The sequence below is a fragment of the Zingiber officinale genome, chromosome 3A (genome assembly GCF_018446385.1).
Source record: "Zingiber officinale cultivar Zhangliang chromosome 3A, Zo_v1.1, whole genome shotgun sequence".
NCBI lineage: Eukaryota > Viridiplantae > Streptophyta > Magnoliopsida > Zingiberales > Zingiberaceae > Zingiber > Zingiber officinale.
The window spans coordinates 25,261,559-25,278,627 of record NC_055990.1 but is presented as its reverse complement, the minus strand read 5'-3'; the positions used below and the strand labels follow the sequence as shown (position 1 = coordinate 25,278,627).

Sequence of the window (17,069 nt, the reverse complement as noted above, 5' to 3'; positions counted from 1 at the left end):
TGATGCACGTTGTGTCTCCCTGTATGATTTCCTATTCTTTTTTCTTCCTCATGTATTTGTTCTTATTCCATGATTTATTGCTCTTCATGTTCGTTCGATCTTTTGATTATTCCTGGACGTTCTGTTTTCTCCTGCATATGATCATTTGCTTGATCTGATTATTTCTTTGGGCTATGCATCCTTTATAGATCACATTCCTTGATTAGTTTGAATTTAATCCAAAATAGGCAGATTCTGGCATCAACCAGACTTGTTTATTTCTCCGTGTTTGGTATAGAACACTGGCAAGCTTCTTAACAACTGAACTTCTCTGATGGATTTGTTCTGATTTGTTCTTTTTGACTAGTAGAAAAGTGGGAACTTCTTTACCTGGCCAGTTGGGCTACGCTATGGCTGCTTCATCTGCTTCTTCACTTCATGAGACCCGTCTATTTTATCATTGTGGTACCATTAAATTGCAATCTACATTTCTTTTGCAACGTTTAGGCAATAAATGGTGGAGGACACTATTTGTGTCCCTCATACTTGTGAAACTACTTCAAAATCTGAGTAAATGTTATTTTTCATTCCGATATATTTTTTTGGATGACTTTAAGTTCTCTAAAAATTCAAATACTCAGAAATCTCTTACGGGTTTCACTGCCACTGATGACTGATCTAGTTAGTATCCCATAAGGCCATAAGGTTAGATATCTGGTTGAACTTGTTTCTTTGTTGTTCTTTCTTTGGCCCAATGATGGTACAAGAGTTCTTTTTATTTGGACATTTTTTTTCTTATTTCATTGTTTCACAGTATATGGATTTAAATATCACTGTTGCAGTATTATAATAATCTCTTTTCTATAGGGAAAATATAGCTAGACACAAAGCCCATGAGCAATACATGATGCTGCAAGAACAAGGAAAAACAGAACAAGCTCGGAAAGATTTGAGTAAAATACATACAAACACCCTCTTTGACTGTATCTCCCTCAATTTGTTGAAAAGGTTCCTGTTATAATCTCTGTCCTAGTGCTCCCTGCGTGCTTTTGAAAGCTTCCTGCATAATCAATTTCTGCTATGAATTCCACAATGAGTAAATCATCGTAGATGCCATTGACTTGAGGGTTAACTCAGTTCTGGTGCATCGAGTTGCTATTGTTCTTTACAGTATCTGTGTCCATCATGTGCATGGTTTACCATTTTTTCAGCTTATTGTTTTCATCACTTGTACGGGAGTTTCTGAGACACTTGAACACAAAATCTTTGTTGACTTGAAGCTCACAAATCAAGTCTAAGTTGGAAAATTAAGCATGTAGGTTTGTGACCAATATTTTAGATAGGCAATCAATAAACAGTGAAATAGACTGATGCCCCTACTAACCTTTTTGAACCAATTGATTCAATAAAAAAAAATCTATATAAATTTATGCGACAAGAGTCGCTAGACTTTTGGCTGTGCTTGAGCTTTTCAATTAACTTGTTTGCTCCATTTTGGGGTTTTAAAACATCCTTCTCAGTCTATAAGCCATTTCACTAAACAATTTGATGGACTAAAAATGTGTTAAAAATATGTTGTAATCAAAATTATACTGAAACAAAGTTTATGGTGCATCTTAAATGAAAGTGCATCTTAAATGAAAGTGCATATATCTTATTTCCAAAAATTTATAAATTTAAGTCAATCAATTTGTTTCATCAATCTTGTCAAGTGGAGGATATTTTAGTACAAAGGACTAAGGAGGCAGCTTGATTTAAGCATTTTCGAATAAGGGGTCTGAACTCAGACACTTTCATTAACTGGGTCGAGTTGATTTGAGTATTTGCTCTAGAAAGAACCCTACTAGAAGCAAGATGATGAGTCTTCTTTCTAAGAATCAATGATCATGAGTTGGAAAAGAAAGCAATCATGCATGTGGGTTGTCAACTTCAGCACTGGAAAAGAGTCAAGAGTGGGGCCTTCATTCTTGGACTGGTATAAGGTTGACATGGTGAGAAGAATCAAATGAACAAGTTGGTGGATTTAGACTCACTGCTTGACATCATTAGGTAAGTAGATTAGAAAGTGCTGGTCCAAAAGCCAAATCAGCATAACAGCAGAAGGTGGACAAATCCTGCATGGAAAATGTATCACTTGTGTTAGCCTTTAAGCCTTTTTCATATCAGTGTTTGAGTGGAAGAATTACATAATTATTCTTCTTTCATAAGCAATACTTTACCTCTGCCTTTATTCCTTGATGACTTTTTCATGCATCATTGCTCAATCTTTTATATTCTCGGAAAAAAAACCTCTCTCATCTCTTAGTTAACTTGACGGTCAGCTAGAAGCTGACCTTATAATTTATCAATCTTCATATAATCTAAGGACGGACTGTGAGAGACGTATGGAATGAGCATAATCATCATTTTAATATAATTACTCAATCTTTTAGGAAGAAACCAATAAAATCAGTGAGTCAGTCGACTTGAGTGATCACTAGTATAAAGTAAGACACTGAACTAATGTAGCTCATGAAATTGGAAAAAAAGGCAGTAATTTGAGTCCGTAGATTTCCCAACATACTGAGATTCTCGCAGATATCCATAGGAACTTTAATGGTGATCTATGTACCAAACCAACACAGCATCAAACACAACCCATTATGAGCACCAATTTAATGTCAACAATTCATGTCAGAGATATACAACAGTGGGGATTCTGACAACCACCAAAGGGTACCCCCTAAACACTTGCACCAATTGCTCCTGTGGCGCATTTCCCTTATCCTGCTCGTGGACCGGTTACCTCACATTGACATCACCAGAATTCAAGATTCTTATGTTGCATTCAGTTAAATAGAGTGTTCATAAGGAGCATGGGCATTGAGCACTGCAAACGTTATATGACAAATAACTTTCCACTACTATAATAGATTCGCGGAAACAATGATAAACATGTCTGCTAATTCTTTAATAAGCTAACAGAGCTAGGACAAAAGCTTCTTATTCCAGCCCCCACCTAGGGTTTCATAGAGCTTTCCAATAGGGTTCACTTTTGATATTCCTGTAGTCATCTTCAAGCTACATAAACTCCAGTTTCATAGAGCTACGACTGATTCATGCATTCTTTGGCTGTAGCATATCTGAAGAGAGAGATTTCTTAGATGAAAGACATGTACTCCCTTTCTTACAAGGTAAGTCATCTGGATCGCATTTTGCCAAATAAGAATTCCTCAGACAGATTTCCAAGTTCTAGCTATTTCTCTTCTTTTATTTGCAGGCTCATTAAAAGACATTTCTAAATTTGCTCAAACAGATATATATGACCAACGAACCTAATCCTGTGAAGGTATTAAACAATTGTCATCTTGTTTTTTTGGTTTATGATGCTGAAAATTTGCCTTTTGGTGGACTTGTTACTCTGTGCAGCTGACGCCAGAGCTATCTATCCATATCACAATTCATGGATTCTTGCTCTGGACTTCAGTCGGTTTCTTAATGCCACTGGGAGTAGTCATTATCAGAATGACAGAGGGTGTTAAGTCAATTAGAATGGTTAAGGTTTTGTTCTACACTCATGTCACTGTTCAGGTCAGCTAACTCTTCTTTTGTCGTGTTCCAAGCAAACTATCACTAACAAGGACTCCTAGTTTTCAATATAGCCACTTCTAGAGAAACGAAAACTTACTTTCACTTAAAATTGTAAGCACCAATACACCACCACATACAACAAAAGCTTGTTCTTTGAATAAGTTAACAGAATTTTCAGAAATGTTATCACTAAACAAACTCCTATAAATACATAGGTTATTCTGCATGAAATGAAATCTAATAGCCTCTAGTATTGACAAATAATTGCTTTGTTTTGTTCACCCAACCCGATATGAATTGATTTACCTAGCTGCCTACATATGTATATGCCTACCTGACCTCATTATCAGGTAAATGCTACACAATAATGTACAACTTAACTCAGCTCGACATTACACGTATTGTTCAGTATACCAGAAGCTTGATCATTTTAACTCTACAAAAACAAAGTCCTTGTCCTTGATTATCAAGGTCCTATTCTCTAATCATAGTGGGATTTCACTCGTGCACACTCCTAATCCATATTAACAGCTGATTACTTCTGCATTATTGTATTAAATTAAACGTCATGGTTCAATGGTTTAAATTTCTTATGCATTTCAGTTTTCTAATACAGAAAAAGGACGGACTAAATTTTTTTGAGGCTAAAGCTATTCTCAATGCATCATCTGACAGATTCTAGCACTGCTACTTGCTACTGTTGCAGCTGTTCTATCACTCATCAACTTTGAGAACTCCTTCAACAATACTCATCAGAAGATTGGGTTAGTTCTATATGGACTCATTTGGATTCAACCTCTGATTGCTTTTGTGAGGCCTAGAAGGTATTTTTGTACCATTTGTCATTTCAAGTTAAATAACAAAAATCATCCACTCTAATCTTTGATAAAGTCTTAGAAAATGCTGATTTTCTAACTTAAATAGTGATGAATTCCTATCAGAGGTATAAGGTTCAGGAGTTTGTGGTACTTGATGCACTGGCTGCTTGGAACTGGAGTTTGTGTAATGGGGATAGCAAACATCTTCATTGGCCTGCACACCTTCCATGAGAGAACCTCAATAAGTGTAAGCTTGTGGGCGGCCCTCTTCACTGCAGAGGTCTCATTCATGGCCTTCCTCTACCTCCTGCAACACAGATGGCAGTATATGATGAGGCAGGGAGTTACTCAAGATGAGCAAATTGCACCCACCAGCCATGCTTCTCCAACTAGCAACCAGAAAGAGATGTTAGTGATGCCCTAGACATCAAGCAAAATGTGGGCTCATTATTTAAAATGTTTTCCTTTTGTTGTAATGTGAGTTTCCTCAGGAAGCTGTTTGGAGATGGACAAGCAGTTTTAAAATCCAGTGTATACTTTAAGATAACATTGTATTCAGATGTTTACATACATGTAGATCATAATCTAATTTGATTTTCAAAGAAGAATATTCAACCAATGAAAGTGGAGGTGACTGACCTTGTTGCTACATCTAGCAAGAACAGGCACTTTGCCTCAATGACATTCACCAACATGAACATTCATCAGGATTAAATATCTTACTTTTTAAGAATAAATTTATTGGTGAGATAAACAGAAGACTTCTCTACAATCTCTCTACAATATTGTGATTTTAACTTAAAATTGATATCTAAGGAAATGGATCACATCCCCCAACACCTGACCTCACTAAGAAGAAAAAAGGCAAAGATGGCTGCTACTTTTTGCTTCCTTGCAACAGAGTTGTAGATCATGGAAGGGTAACATGAGCCTTCCATTGACTGCTGGCACAAACACACTGGTTAAAGGAAAATGGACTCTAAAGATATGACTGGTTCCAGACCTTATTACATGTTTCATGATGCAAATCCAAGTCCTTGAGCAAATGCGTCCACTTGGAGGAACAAAAAGGAGAGATGCTTATTCTGAAGATTTGAGAATTCTTTTAACTTCTCACTTGGTAGTAGCATCTTCTTGGAAAGATTGCAGAAGCTCCAACACGGCAGCTCTGCTTGGAATGCTTGGGATGGCCCCCTTAGCTTGAACACACAATGAGGCAGCTGCGGCTGCAGTACGAGCAGCAGAGATATGTTACAGACTAAATATAGATAAATGTATAGGAAGCATGGAAGGAGTGACATTTGTTTTTGATACCAGCAAATTCCAAACATTCTTTCATGGGTTTGCTTTCTACAAGAGCCACAGCAAATGCAGCAGTGAATGTGTCACCGGCTCCCGTGGTGTCAAGAACTACTGAAGCAGGTATTATGGGCTGCATGATTGGATCTTCCCCTTCGACAAACAGAACAGATCCCTTTGCACCAAGCTTCAGCAATATCTTCTTGACGCCCTGGTTAAGAAAGAAAATGAGTGGAAGCATTAACGGTCAGTAATACCTGAGGCAACTCATATTGTTGACCTTGGAAGATGGTCAAATAATTGTGTCACTTCAATGGTTTCTCACTTTTTATTGTATCACATCATATTCATGTTTGAGGTACTCCAGCAAAATTTGAATTGAAAATGAAATGATCTCTTTGTTTGGACACATATAGGGGTGTAAATTGAATCGGATCGCATGTGACCTGGCTAGACCTGCTCTAATCTAGGTAATGCCCAGCACAACCCAATAAGGGCTGGGACATTCCATGGCAAGCCCGGCCTAGTCAGTAGGTTGGGCTAGGCTAGGTGAGGGCAGTTTGGCTGATGGTTCAGACCAAGCACTACCCAATTTTGGGCCATCTTGAGCTTGGCACGAGCTCAGATGAGTATACTGAGCCCGACCTAAACATTGTTAAAAAGAAAAAATCAGAAAATATCTAAAGTTTTTATTTAAAAAAACATATATTATTGATTTTAAGCCCATGCCCATGTCAAGCACCACCAACCATGTCATGGTCCGTGCCATGCACAACCTGTATGTTCCTGACCCAACATGAAACAGAAAGGGGCTGATCAGGCCCAGCATGATAGGCTCAATTTGACATCTCTAGCCAGTAGCCACCTATGTCAATATGATAGGCACAATCAGTTGCATTACTTACATGTTTATGATTGGAATCTATATATGTGGTCATTCATATTATTATGCAAATCTACTTGTCAATATGTTGAAATCTGCCTTAATTTCATAAAAGTCGGCAGGTAAGAACTTCAGTTGATATCATGTTTCTGTTGCATCGATTGTCAGAGAATAGAAAAGGTTTTTTTTCCAGAGCTGATGCAACCCTGTTCAAATTTTTGGATAATAAGTCACCAATCAGTTTCACTATATTGTTTTGCAATGAATACATCATTATTTTCTCCACTTACTTACTCTGAATCATCTCGAAGCCAATATCAGAAATCAGAGAACATCTGCCTGATTTCAATGTGAGTTATGATACATGAATTAAATCTAGTGTTTGACAGAAGTTGGATTTGAAAGTAACTACAAGCACTAACAGAAAAGGAAAATATATCAACAAAATTTAATGTGAACAGAATTAATTAAATAGCTGCATAATAGACAAAGGACAAAGACATTTTGTGATTTTTTTAATTTAATGTGAACATCTGGAGGATGCTTTCACAATCAAGTTCTGAAATGCTCCCTAAAATGTTGTTGGGTAGATCGACTTGGATTAACATCCAACATATTTCAAAAAGTGTAGTCGACTATTCAACATTGTTGAGTGACTACTTGATACTATCTACTCAGCTACTCTCCAAAAAACTTGGTTATGGCCATTTATATTGTCGAAAACAAGTGTTACAGACTTCAGATGCTGCTGAAGCTAGCTATACTTTACTGAAACTCAAAGATGTTAACATAGGTGAATAGTTTAGAAAATGAACATTCAGACCCTAATTTCTGAATTGGAAATATAATAGGGACTAAAAAATCTTCACCTCACTTGAAATAAGATGTTAATGCACATGAAAGAATGCTCCCTACTGTTCGATCTAGTCTTGAGAATCTATGTTAGACTACTAGAAGCTAGGGTCAAGCCATGACACATTCAGCTAAGCTAACAAGAAAATAATCAACTGAATCTGTATGAGTAGAAAATACACCAAGTAAATTGTGCACATCAAAGCAAATGAAGTTCATATAGAATTCTCATTCTGAAAATAAAAATACATATTATTGCAAATCAATCAAAATGAGTTTCCAATAGAAAAGGAAAAGATGAAGGTGAGTAGTGCAGCTGTTGTTAGAGTTAATCTCACCTTTTCATGGATTTTCTCCACAGCATAAGTGATCTGCTCAAGAGATTCAGTTGGCAATCCTGTCAAACGAGCTAACTCTGTTTCATTTGGACTGAAAAAATCCACAAGCTTCAGGAGTTCATCAGGAATAGGAGATTCCATCCCTCCAGCATCGAGAATAATAGGAACTCCTGCATTTTTTGCAGCCTGACAATGCCAAAGATTCATCTTTAAATCCTTTTTCAGCCTATGAGGGACACTGATAATGACACAAGACTACAAAACTGTAAAATAAGAACTTTCTTAAATAAATGGAGTCAAAAATATGAATCATGTTAATACTATTATTCTTTTTTCATATGAAGATGTTTATTCACTGGTAGGTTAATTTAGAATCTAATCACTTCTATCTATTAGAACATCTCAAAATGGGAGATTTATTTAGACAAATAGGGATCTGAAGATAATTTAACACAATAGAATAAGACGGACAAAGTAGAGAAGCACATTGAGGAAAAGAAGTTAATCTTTTGCAGTAGAAAGAATATGATAAATAATAACAAAGGATAACCTTTGCAGCTGAGACAATGAAGCAACTAGGAATTCAATGCTGTCAAATCATCATGCATTTCAATGAATTCCAAAACAACAAGAGAGCAACTACAGTATCAGTAAAAAAACTGATCCATTTGCTCCCAACGTCAATGAAGAAACTGGAAATAGTCGCGCAAGATTGAAGAAGATAAAATGTAACGGGGAGAAAAGAATTAAATAGTAACTTGACCACCAATGGTACAAATAGAAGTTGAAGTCGTTTCCAGATCCGAATAATAAAAAATTACCTGAGCAATCTGAATATTAACCCTATCGGGGATCTCCCGCTGCAGCAGCACTACTCCCGCCCTACGCACCACTTCCAAGTCCTCGTCGCGCAGATCCTCCGGCCAGCAGTTCATGTTAGCCCCGCCAATGATGATGATCGTGTTCTGCCCGTCGGGCTGCAGCATCACCACGGCATGCCCAGTGGGCGCGCTGGGCACCCGGGCGAGGCGGTCGACGAGAACGCCTCCACTGCGGAGGGCATCCTCGATGAGGCGCCCATGGGCGTCGTCGCCGACCTGGCCAACGAAGTAAGTCGGGTGGTCGAGGCGGCCCCCACAACAGGCCTGGTTAGCACCCTTGCCTCCGGCCAAGGTTTGGCCGCCGCGAGCGGCGATGGTCTCTCCCTCGAGAGGAAGGCGATCGATCTCAACGTAGATGTCGGCGTTGGCGGAGCCCACGACGACCACGGGCTTCTCCGGCGAGGAGGAAGCGGAGAGGGAGGGGGAGGCGGCGTATAAGGCGAAGGAGAGGTGGGTCGGGGTAGGACGGCGAGGATTCCCAGCAGTACTCCACCCGCAGCGGCGGCGCTGCTGCTGTGGCGGAGAGGAAACGAGTGGGATTTGAGTTAAGGATTTCATGGGTGATGCGTTGATCGCCGATGAGTACGAACAGCAACTCTGCGGCCTTGCTTATAATAATGAAATCTTGCATGGACCAAAATGTAACTTTTCCTCGAAGGGCCAGTACTTACCTCTCCTACAGCTTAGCCCCTTTTATAATTTATAGACTGGATCATTGTCAAAATTGGATTAAAATTAATTACGATCTCTCTTACATTTATCTTTCTATCCAAATTATAATTTAGATCGAGACAAATAACCGAAGGTTAACAATGGTAAATGGACTATTTGGCGCCAAGAAGGGGACGGCCCACTCAACCTATAACTATAATCTAAATGGGAAGATGAATCCAAGAAAGATCGTAGTCAATTTTGATAAAATTCTAACCGCGATCTCACATACAAATTGCGAAAGAGATCAGGAGAGTATCCAGATTATAATTTAGATCGAGACAAATGGCAACCTGCAACTATAATCTAAATGGGAAGATGAATCCAAGGAAGATCGTAGCCAATTTTAATAAAATTCTAACCGCGATCTCACATACAAATTGCAAAAGAGATCAGGAGAGTATCCAGATTATAATTTAGATCGAGACAAATGGCCGGAGATTAACAGCGGTGAGTGGACTGTTTGGCGCCAAGAAGGAGGCAGCCCACTCAACCTGCAACTATAATCTAAATGGGAAGATGAATCCAAGGAAGATCGTAGTCAATTTTAATAAAATTCTAACCGCGATCCCACATACAAATTATGAAAGAGATCAGGACAAGACCAAAGATTAAGAACTAGAAGATCTAACAAATCCTTTCCTCCACAATCCTTGATTCCCTTCTAATCCCTTCCATAATTTGTACATAAGATCAAGATCAAAATCGAACCAAAATTAACTTTAATCTTCCCAGAATTCTTCCAAAATTAGTATGAAAGGAATCAGAGATTACGGACTAAATATTTAAATTCTCCATCTGACCTAAAACTCATAGTAAAAAGTTTCAAATAATAATCATTATTTCCAAAAAAAAAATCAATAGTTAGTATTTTTCATTATTTAATTAGTTAGTATTTTTCATTATTTAATTCAAGCTATTAGTCTGGTTCAATACTGAATAATTATTTTTTAAAATTAGTATTTAATATTTTTCATCAATTGAAAATATCTTCAAATTCAAACTTTCGAGTATACAAAATTAGATAATTGTAAATGAACCATTCATTAGGGAAAGAATATTTGTACATCGTTCTTTATGCACCTCTATAATCCTCCTGTAGCATTAAGCATTCGAAGAAAATCCTCTTTTAAGAAAACAAAAGGCAAACAAAAACTACCATTCGCTTAATAAATGTGGTAACAATAAATAACATACTGCTAATCTTGTGTTATGAACTCTATTAGAAAGCCTAGTAGCAGTGCTTCGTCTCCCTAAATTATCTGCTACCAATAAATATTACATCAATAAAATTAAACATTCAGGACCCCTGAAAACTAAGAAAGTTCATCAGTGTCGAAAGGGCAGGATCAATCCAGATGAAACTCCTGACTCTTGGGTGCGAAATAATCATAGAGCTGAGAAGAATTCGTGCGATTTGTAGTATTTGTCGAGAACCACATTGAAGAGTGGATGAACAGGCTCCAACAGGTTGGTGTAGGGACCCAGCACAGCCCCTGGCAATGGAGCTGCACCAGCATCTCCTGACCAGCTATGCTGAGACAGTGACAGACCACTTAGACAGTAGCACGAGTGGTAGAAGTCCCGGTGCTTGCCGGGCTTGTCCTTGAACCCACCTTCTAGCACCTATAGATAATATCAAACAGTGATCATGAGATGCCGCAATCATGCAAGTGACTATAATCACAAGAAGAAATGATCCATCCTGTATAACATAGCAAAGGGATGTTTATAAGACTGTTCAAGGATGTAGTTTAAAACATACCTGTGAACATAGGAGTATATATTGCTGCAAGGCCACACTCTGGAATAATGGGCCACATTCACTATGTCTTTGTATGAAAGAAAAACCAAAATGTGAAAGATTTTCTGTTTCATGACCATTCCGATATCAAAATACATATACCAGAGCAATAGTGTATGGAAATGCAAATACCGGAAGAATAGTGTAGAGCTTGATAGAAAATACAACTAATCAAAAAGGCAATATGTGTCACAAAAAATCCTCTCGATTCCATTATGTGTCTGGTGCCACAGTTTTCTTGTCCTCACACTTGTTTACACTTCTCATCTTTTATTAATTAACCTTTGTTTTTTAATTTGGTGCTTGATTAAAGGCACACAGTAGTCAGCTACTTGTTCTAAGTTCAACGAGCAAATACAGATTTGACTTTTTATATTAAAAAAAAATAAAATCTAGACCATCAATATTAAGTTCAATCAATATTGTAGCAGCAGTTCAAATATAGACAAAGTAATTCTTAATTTCCTGTTGAATGGAAACATATGACAATCATTTGCATATAACCATTGATCATCTTGAAAGAGCATGAATTTGCATGTTTTTTTTTTGAAAAGGGAAACAGCGCACAACTTTCATGACAAAGACAGGAAATCAACATATTTTAACTAATCTAATGGTTGAAGTACCATAATCTAAAGATAATGCGGGCTTTGATCCTTGCCTACTACTAGCAAATAACCAGCAATTTATTTTGTTACACGGTTTTAAAAATCTCCCATTTAGAGAGCATATGCAGTTGCAGTGGATTTAGAAGACTGGATTCAGACATATAAAATATATAGTAAATACAGTCTCTAGGTGCAGTTGGGGAAAAAATCATTTTACAAATGTTTAAACAAATTTAGACCAAACCAAATTTATTTAAAATCTCAAGCTACACTATTTGGTGGCATAAAACATTCATTTAAACACTTAATATATAAGTGGTGTGTGTGTGCGCGCGCGCACATGTGCTCTGCATACATTTTTTAAACTTTATTTTTTAATAATGAAATCAATTGACACGCCCTTTGAGGAAATAATATTATTTACTCAGAATGACCTATTTTAGAATGAGCTTCATCTTTACACAACTTACCATTATCAAGACCAGCTTCCTCAGCCGTAAAGCCATTATTGGTCTTACACTCAACAGATGGTTGAACTCCAATTAAAGATAACTGCAGCTGTTGCCGAACAATTGGCAAGAGCCTCTGTGCCAAAGCAAGAGAACCTCCCTGGAGAAATTAAGATTTCAACTGTAATTTGGATGACTAAAAAAATAACTAAATAAGTACAATACTTACTTGCCAAAATGAGTAGCAACCGTCAACCAATTTATTTGCCCGTCCTTGAAATCCACACTCAACTCCTTGGCGAAAGGCAACCCAGTCCTAATCATAAAAATGCTATGAAAAATGCTATTCTATGTTCATTTTCATAACCAATAACAGAAATACTTATCCCATGAAAAATCAAAAGGAATAGAATAGGTAATCCTAAATATCAAATGTACCATTAAATTCTGCTGATATACTTTAAAAATTCACCTACCAACTATACTAAATTAGACGAACATTTGTCCTGGCATATTTTATTTATCTGTTACAATTTATTGTAAATTTAAATGTTCTATCAGACAATGACAGTCTATGCACTCCAATCCAAACACATCACTTTAGATCTAAATTGATGGGTGTGATAAACAAAGACAATATTGTTCAGGATTCATATCCTGACTAGTTAGTTTGCCATAAAACGGTCATAATGCTGATAAGCTTCTCAAGTGAAAAATAACCAGTTAAAAGAAAGCATCAAGAATAAATGACAGGCTCTTACAATTAAACTTGGAAGATCCAATCTATCAGCCTCATTAATCAGAATCATTGTAGCCAGCCCACAGAATGTGTACCTAAATGGAAAAGGTGCATAATGAGCATAAAAACCTGTCAGAAAATTTCAAGAACTTGGGTTTATAAGGACATGCTTATGATACAAGCTCTAAATTTTAAAAGGGAAATACCCTCCATGAGCTTCTGAGCTAGGCTCTCCAGCGATACCACCTTCATATGTTTGACAACTGAAATGGAAAGATATTTGATTCTCATTAATATTCCATACACTTCCAACAATACTTGAACACTGAAGGATGTTTGGTTAGAATCCAAAATGTTGAAAATAGCTTGTTATGAGTACGAAACTCATAAGATACCCAACTACTAGATTCTATTACCTTATGGATGATACATATGATGCCTTTTATTCAGTTATCGATAAATACTATGGATCTAAAAATATCAATGCTTTAAAAAGCAGATGCATAAACATATGCAGTGAGTAATAATATGGTAGTTAGTCTCTACATTCTTACAATTTCAAGAGACAGAAGAGTTGATTGACCAACCTCAAGATGTAATTTCCAAGACCTTTCACGAGCTCATCATCCAAAATGTTGAGAATACTAGCAACCTGGTTTGATAGTCCAAGTGATTTAGACAAAGTTGAGTAGAAAAATAAAAAATGTACTGAAGATCTAGATTAATTCATCCACTGGTTCTTGCATGGCGGAAGTTGAATATATGAGCAATAGATACTACAATACAGAGCCAAAATTGACATTCCAGTACAAAATACAACTGCAAATGCTAGTTCATGACAGATGCTTTCATCTTGAATGATGTCACTAATCTACAACCACAGTTTAGCTAACAAGCTCAACAGTTTAGCTAACAAGCTAACAACCTGGTTTGATAGTCCAAGTGATTTAGACAAAGTTGAGTAGAAAAATAAAAAATGTACTGAAGAACTAGATTAATTCATCCACTGGTTCTTGCATGGAGGAAGTTGAATATATGAGCAATAGATACTACAATACAGAGCCAAAATTGACATTCCAGTACAAAATATAACTGCAAATGCTAGATCATGACAGATGCTTTCATCTTGAATGATGTCGCTAATCTACAACCACAGTTTAGCTAACAAGCTCAACATGATGAAGGAGAAATCTGACGGATAAATTTTGACATAACAAATACTTGCAAGCGCAACAAAAAAGAGCAGCATTTTTATCATTCATGTGGTACATGCATCGAGTCTCAAATTCACAATCATATGTAATATCCCTTGCTCATGTAACAACCAGCAATACTAAACAAGACAGCAAACTAACCGATATTGCCGTGTAGCAAGCACGAACATCAATTTCACCTCCATCATGCATTCTGACAAATACAGAAAACACAAATCAGCAATGTAGCCAATTTATTGAAAGCTGAAACTTCAAAACAGTGATTGAAGTCTCAGTTCAAGCTGCCCAAATGGACATGTATGGCTCAGACATGCAGCGTGGGGGATTTCTGAAGGCACGCTTAGCTTTATTTCTCAAATTTGAAAATAGGATTAACGAAATTGAAATTAAGACCTGAATGCACCAGAAGAATCTTTCATCCGCAGAAAGAACTTGTGCAGATTCTCTCTGAGTATTAATAGTAGATTAAACAACATTAGATAATTTTTAAACGAAAAGTCAAAGTAACAAATATGGAAGCAGTATAATCAAATCACATACCTGTCTATAGATAATAATGCCTTCTCACTTCCTAAAGTTATGAGCGTGTTAACTGCAGCGTAAGTTGTTGCAAGATGAGGCATCTAATCAAGTAGCATATTTATTATCAGTCATAAAATTTAATTCAAAAGATGAATTAGAAAATAGAACTAAGTTGCATTCAGTTGTCGACAAATAAGGATAAGTCATAGTAATTGAACATTAAGCAATTTGTTTAAAATATCTACACTATCTACAAGTTTGTCTAGAATCTGTTGATAATCTTGTATCAGAATTCTCTTTGCCATACAATGGCAATCAAGAGAAAAAATAAAACTGTGTTTGTTTATCATGGCACATGAAATTTGGTGGGAATTAAAATATCATGCGGAGTGGAACTAAGAAATCTCATGTGAGAGACAAGAACTTAAACTCACCATAACCCAATATCTAAGCATTACTAAGAAGGCCTCGAACCATCACAATCCCAAAAATTAATAGTTCAACTTCTTTTTCCATGTTCTGTTGAATGCTAAAAATGTTTTTTAAAGAATGCCAGGTTTATCCATCCAGGATGAACATTCCTGAGTCCTTGAATACCGAGGCCTTAAAGATACACTAAATTCAATCCAACTGTAGTATCAAAATAATCATGTGGATTATGATTGAACAATCTAAATGCTTAAAGCCCAAAGTGATTAAAAGTTTATAAAACCAATGAAAAGCAACAAGAAAAAATAAAACTACTCTTAATTGAAGAAAAATATATATCAGAGAAAAAAGCGAACCTGACCTGGCCCGCCACCATATCCACCATTTTTATCCTGTGAAATTGCAACAGCATCACTTTCACTCATGCTATAAAAAGTAATCAAATAATTAAACCATTGGCGACAACAGCACCATATGAACTTTGAACAATTAAAACTTAGGAACTAAATTAGCAGTTATCTATGCCTGATCTTTAAAGGGCCACAGATGCATTAGTATAATTATGTGCAAAAAAACTTATGTGATCAACACATTAAGCAAAAAAGAATTTACCTATATTTTTATTAGCAATAAGAAGCTTCATGTAGTCTTGCTCATAAGGTGTTCGTTAGTATAATAATTATTGGTATATATATAACAGAACTAAAGGCATTTTGTGTCAACATGAGAGGCCACAGTAGAATTTACACCTGACACCGAAATAAAAATTCAACCACATTTTCCTCAAGCTCCAAGTCCAGAGATTCTCCTAGCAACGCAATTGAGTGCATGATCCAGTAGCAAAGCCAAGGTCGACTGCACTTATCAATCATAAAATGATCCAAAACAATGAGACAAATAATTAAAGCACACAGAGAGAGAGAGAGAGAGAGAGAGAGAGCATTTTTAAAAACATTACCAACAAATTGAAATTTCTAATCTTACTTGGCATCTAGAACATTGTAGCTTGGCCCAAGATTCCCGAGTCCTTTTGTTAAAAACTCAATGTGCTTATCACGCCAAAGCTCTAGCCTGCACATCCTCTAATTTAGTTTAAATGGTTTACCCAAATGGCTTACAGACCAAGAAGACAGCTCGGACATCAAAATGAAAGAGATGAACTTTAAAGCATCAAAACAGTTAATTGTTTCAATCCACCTCCTTTCTCTCTGTCGCAACTCTGAGTCAGTCCACTTTGATCATTATTATTTTCAGTTACAGTTGCAAGTTAAAATATCACTAAACTAGAGAAATTTTAAACATTTTCTATATGCTCACTAAGCCTACCTAACTTTTTTTTCTGAACATGAAGATCAACTTTTTGGTCGAACATGAAAACCAACTTGTGGCGATCTCTTACCGTCCAAAAGAGTGCAAAGTTAGATCCCGAATTAATTCAGGCATGTTTATTTATACGAGTATAAAGAGTAAAGTGGTATCCGGAAACAGCATAGTTAACTATTATTTCACTGAAACAAGGAGTTAGAGAAACCTGATATACTTCAAAAGTAGGGGGGAAAATTAGAACGGGCGTACATCAAAGACATGGTGGGCGGGTCGACTCCATTGAGGACACGGTAGATCTCGAACACTTTGGCCTCCACTCTGAGCTGCTCGATCTGCGTCACGGTGAGCCTCGGTTGCTCGGAAGGAGGGGAGGGCGAGGGGTGGGAGGACTCCATCAGCGCGGAGGTACTACAGCTCCTTGCAGGACAGGAGGAAGGAGACGTAGAGGAGTGGTCGGCGGCTACGCTACTAGCTTCTTCGCCGGAGGAAGCAGGAATCCGGCGATTACCTTTGGGATTGGGCCTTCCGATACGTCGGTGACGGAAGCGGAATCGCATCGAAAGAAAGCGTCCTTTTGATTTGTTCCGTGCTTCCCTCGATGCCCAACGCCAACCTCATCGATCCGACGGCAGTAATAATACTTATGG

General features: G+C 37.1%; 3 protein-coding genes across 5 annotated transcripts; 1 reads left to right on the top strand and 2 right to left on the bottom strand.

Annotated features, from left to right (window-relative positions):
- The first annotated feature begins 2,928 nt into the window (after positions 1-2,928).
- LOC122051487 (cytochrome b561 domain-containing protein At2g30890-like) lies at positions 2,929-4,792 on the top strand. Its single transcript, XM_042612645.1, has 5 exons — positions 2,929-3,152; positions 3,239-3,307; positions 3,388-3,549; positions 4,225-4,373; positions 4,491-4,792. Exons 2-5 carry the CDS (start codon positions 3,281-3,283, stop codon positions 4,789-4,791), a joined length of 639 nt encoding a protein of 212 aa, XP_042468579.1. The 5' UTR covers positions 2,929-3,152; positions 3,239-3,280; the 3' UTR covers position 4,792.
- Positions 4,793-5,086: 294 nt separating this feature from the next.
- LOC122051486 (ribokinase) lies at positions 5,087-9,290 on the bottom strand. Its single transcript, XM_042612644.1, has 4 exons — positions 8,561-9,290; positions 7,740-7,925; positions 5,682-5,877; positions 5,087-5,593 (listed from the first exon to the last, which is right to left on the bottom strand). The coding sequence occupies exons 1-4, from the start codon at positions 9,176-9,178 to the stop codon at positions 5,481-5,483; spliced, it is 1,113 nt and encodes a 370-aa protein (XP_042468578.1). The 5' UTR covers positions 9,179-9,290; the 3' UTR covers positions 5,087-5,480.
- A 1,188-nt stretch (positions 9,291-10,478) lies between these two features.
- Positions 10,479-17,034, bottom strand: LOC122051484 (protein farnesyltransferase subunit beta). 3 transcript variants are annotated; one of them, XM_042612641.1, is made up of 14 exons: positions 16,672-17,034; positions 16,081-16,167; positions 15,846-15,951; positions 15,453-15,488; positions 14,686-14,768; positions 14,539-14,592; positions 14,287-14,338; positions 13,519-13,583; positions 13,138-13,194; positions 12,954-13,026; positions 12,422-12,508; positions 12,214-12,352; positions 11,097-11,200; positions 10,479-10,957 (listed from the first exon to the last, which is right to left on the bottom strand). In XM_042612641.1, exons 1-14 carry the CDS (start codon positions 16,977-16,979, stop codon positions 10,721-10,723), a joined length of 1,488 nt encoding a protein of 495 aa, XP_042468575.1. In that variant the 5' UTR covers positions 16,980-17,034; the 3' UTR covers positions 10,479-10,720. The 3 variants fall into 3 exon arrangements, with proteins under 3 accessions (XP_042468575.1, XP_042468577.1, XP_042468576.1); XM_042612643.1 differs by having other exon boundaries at positions 15,458-15,488; positions 16,672-17,016; XM_042612642.1 differs by lacking the exon at positions 16,672-17,034 and having other exon boundaries at positions 15,453-15,522.
- Positions 17,035-17,069: the final 35 nt, after the last annotated feature.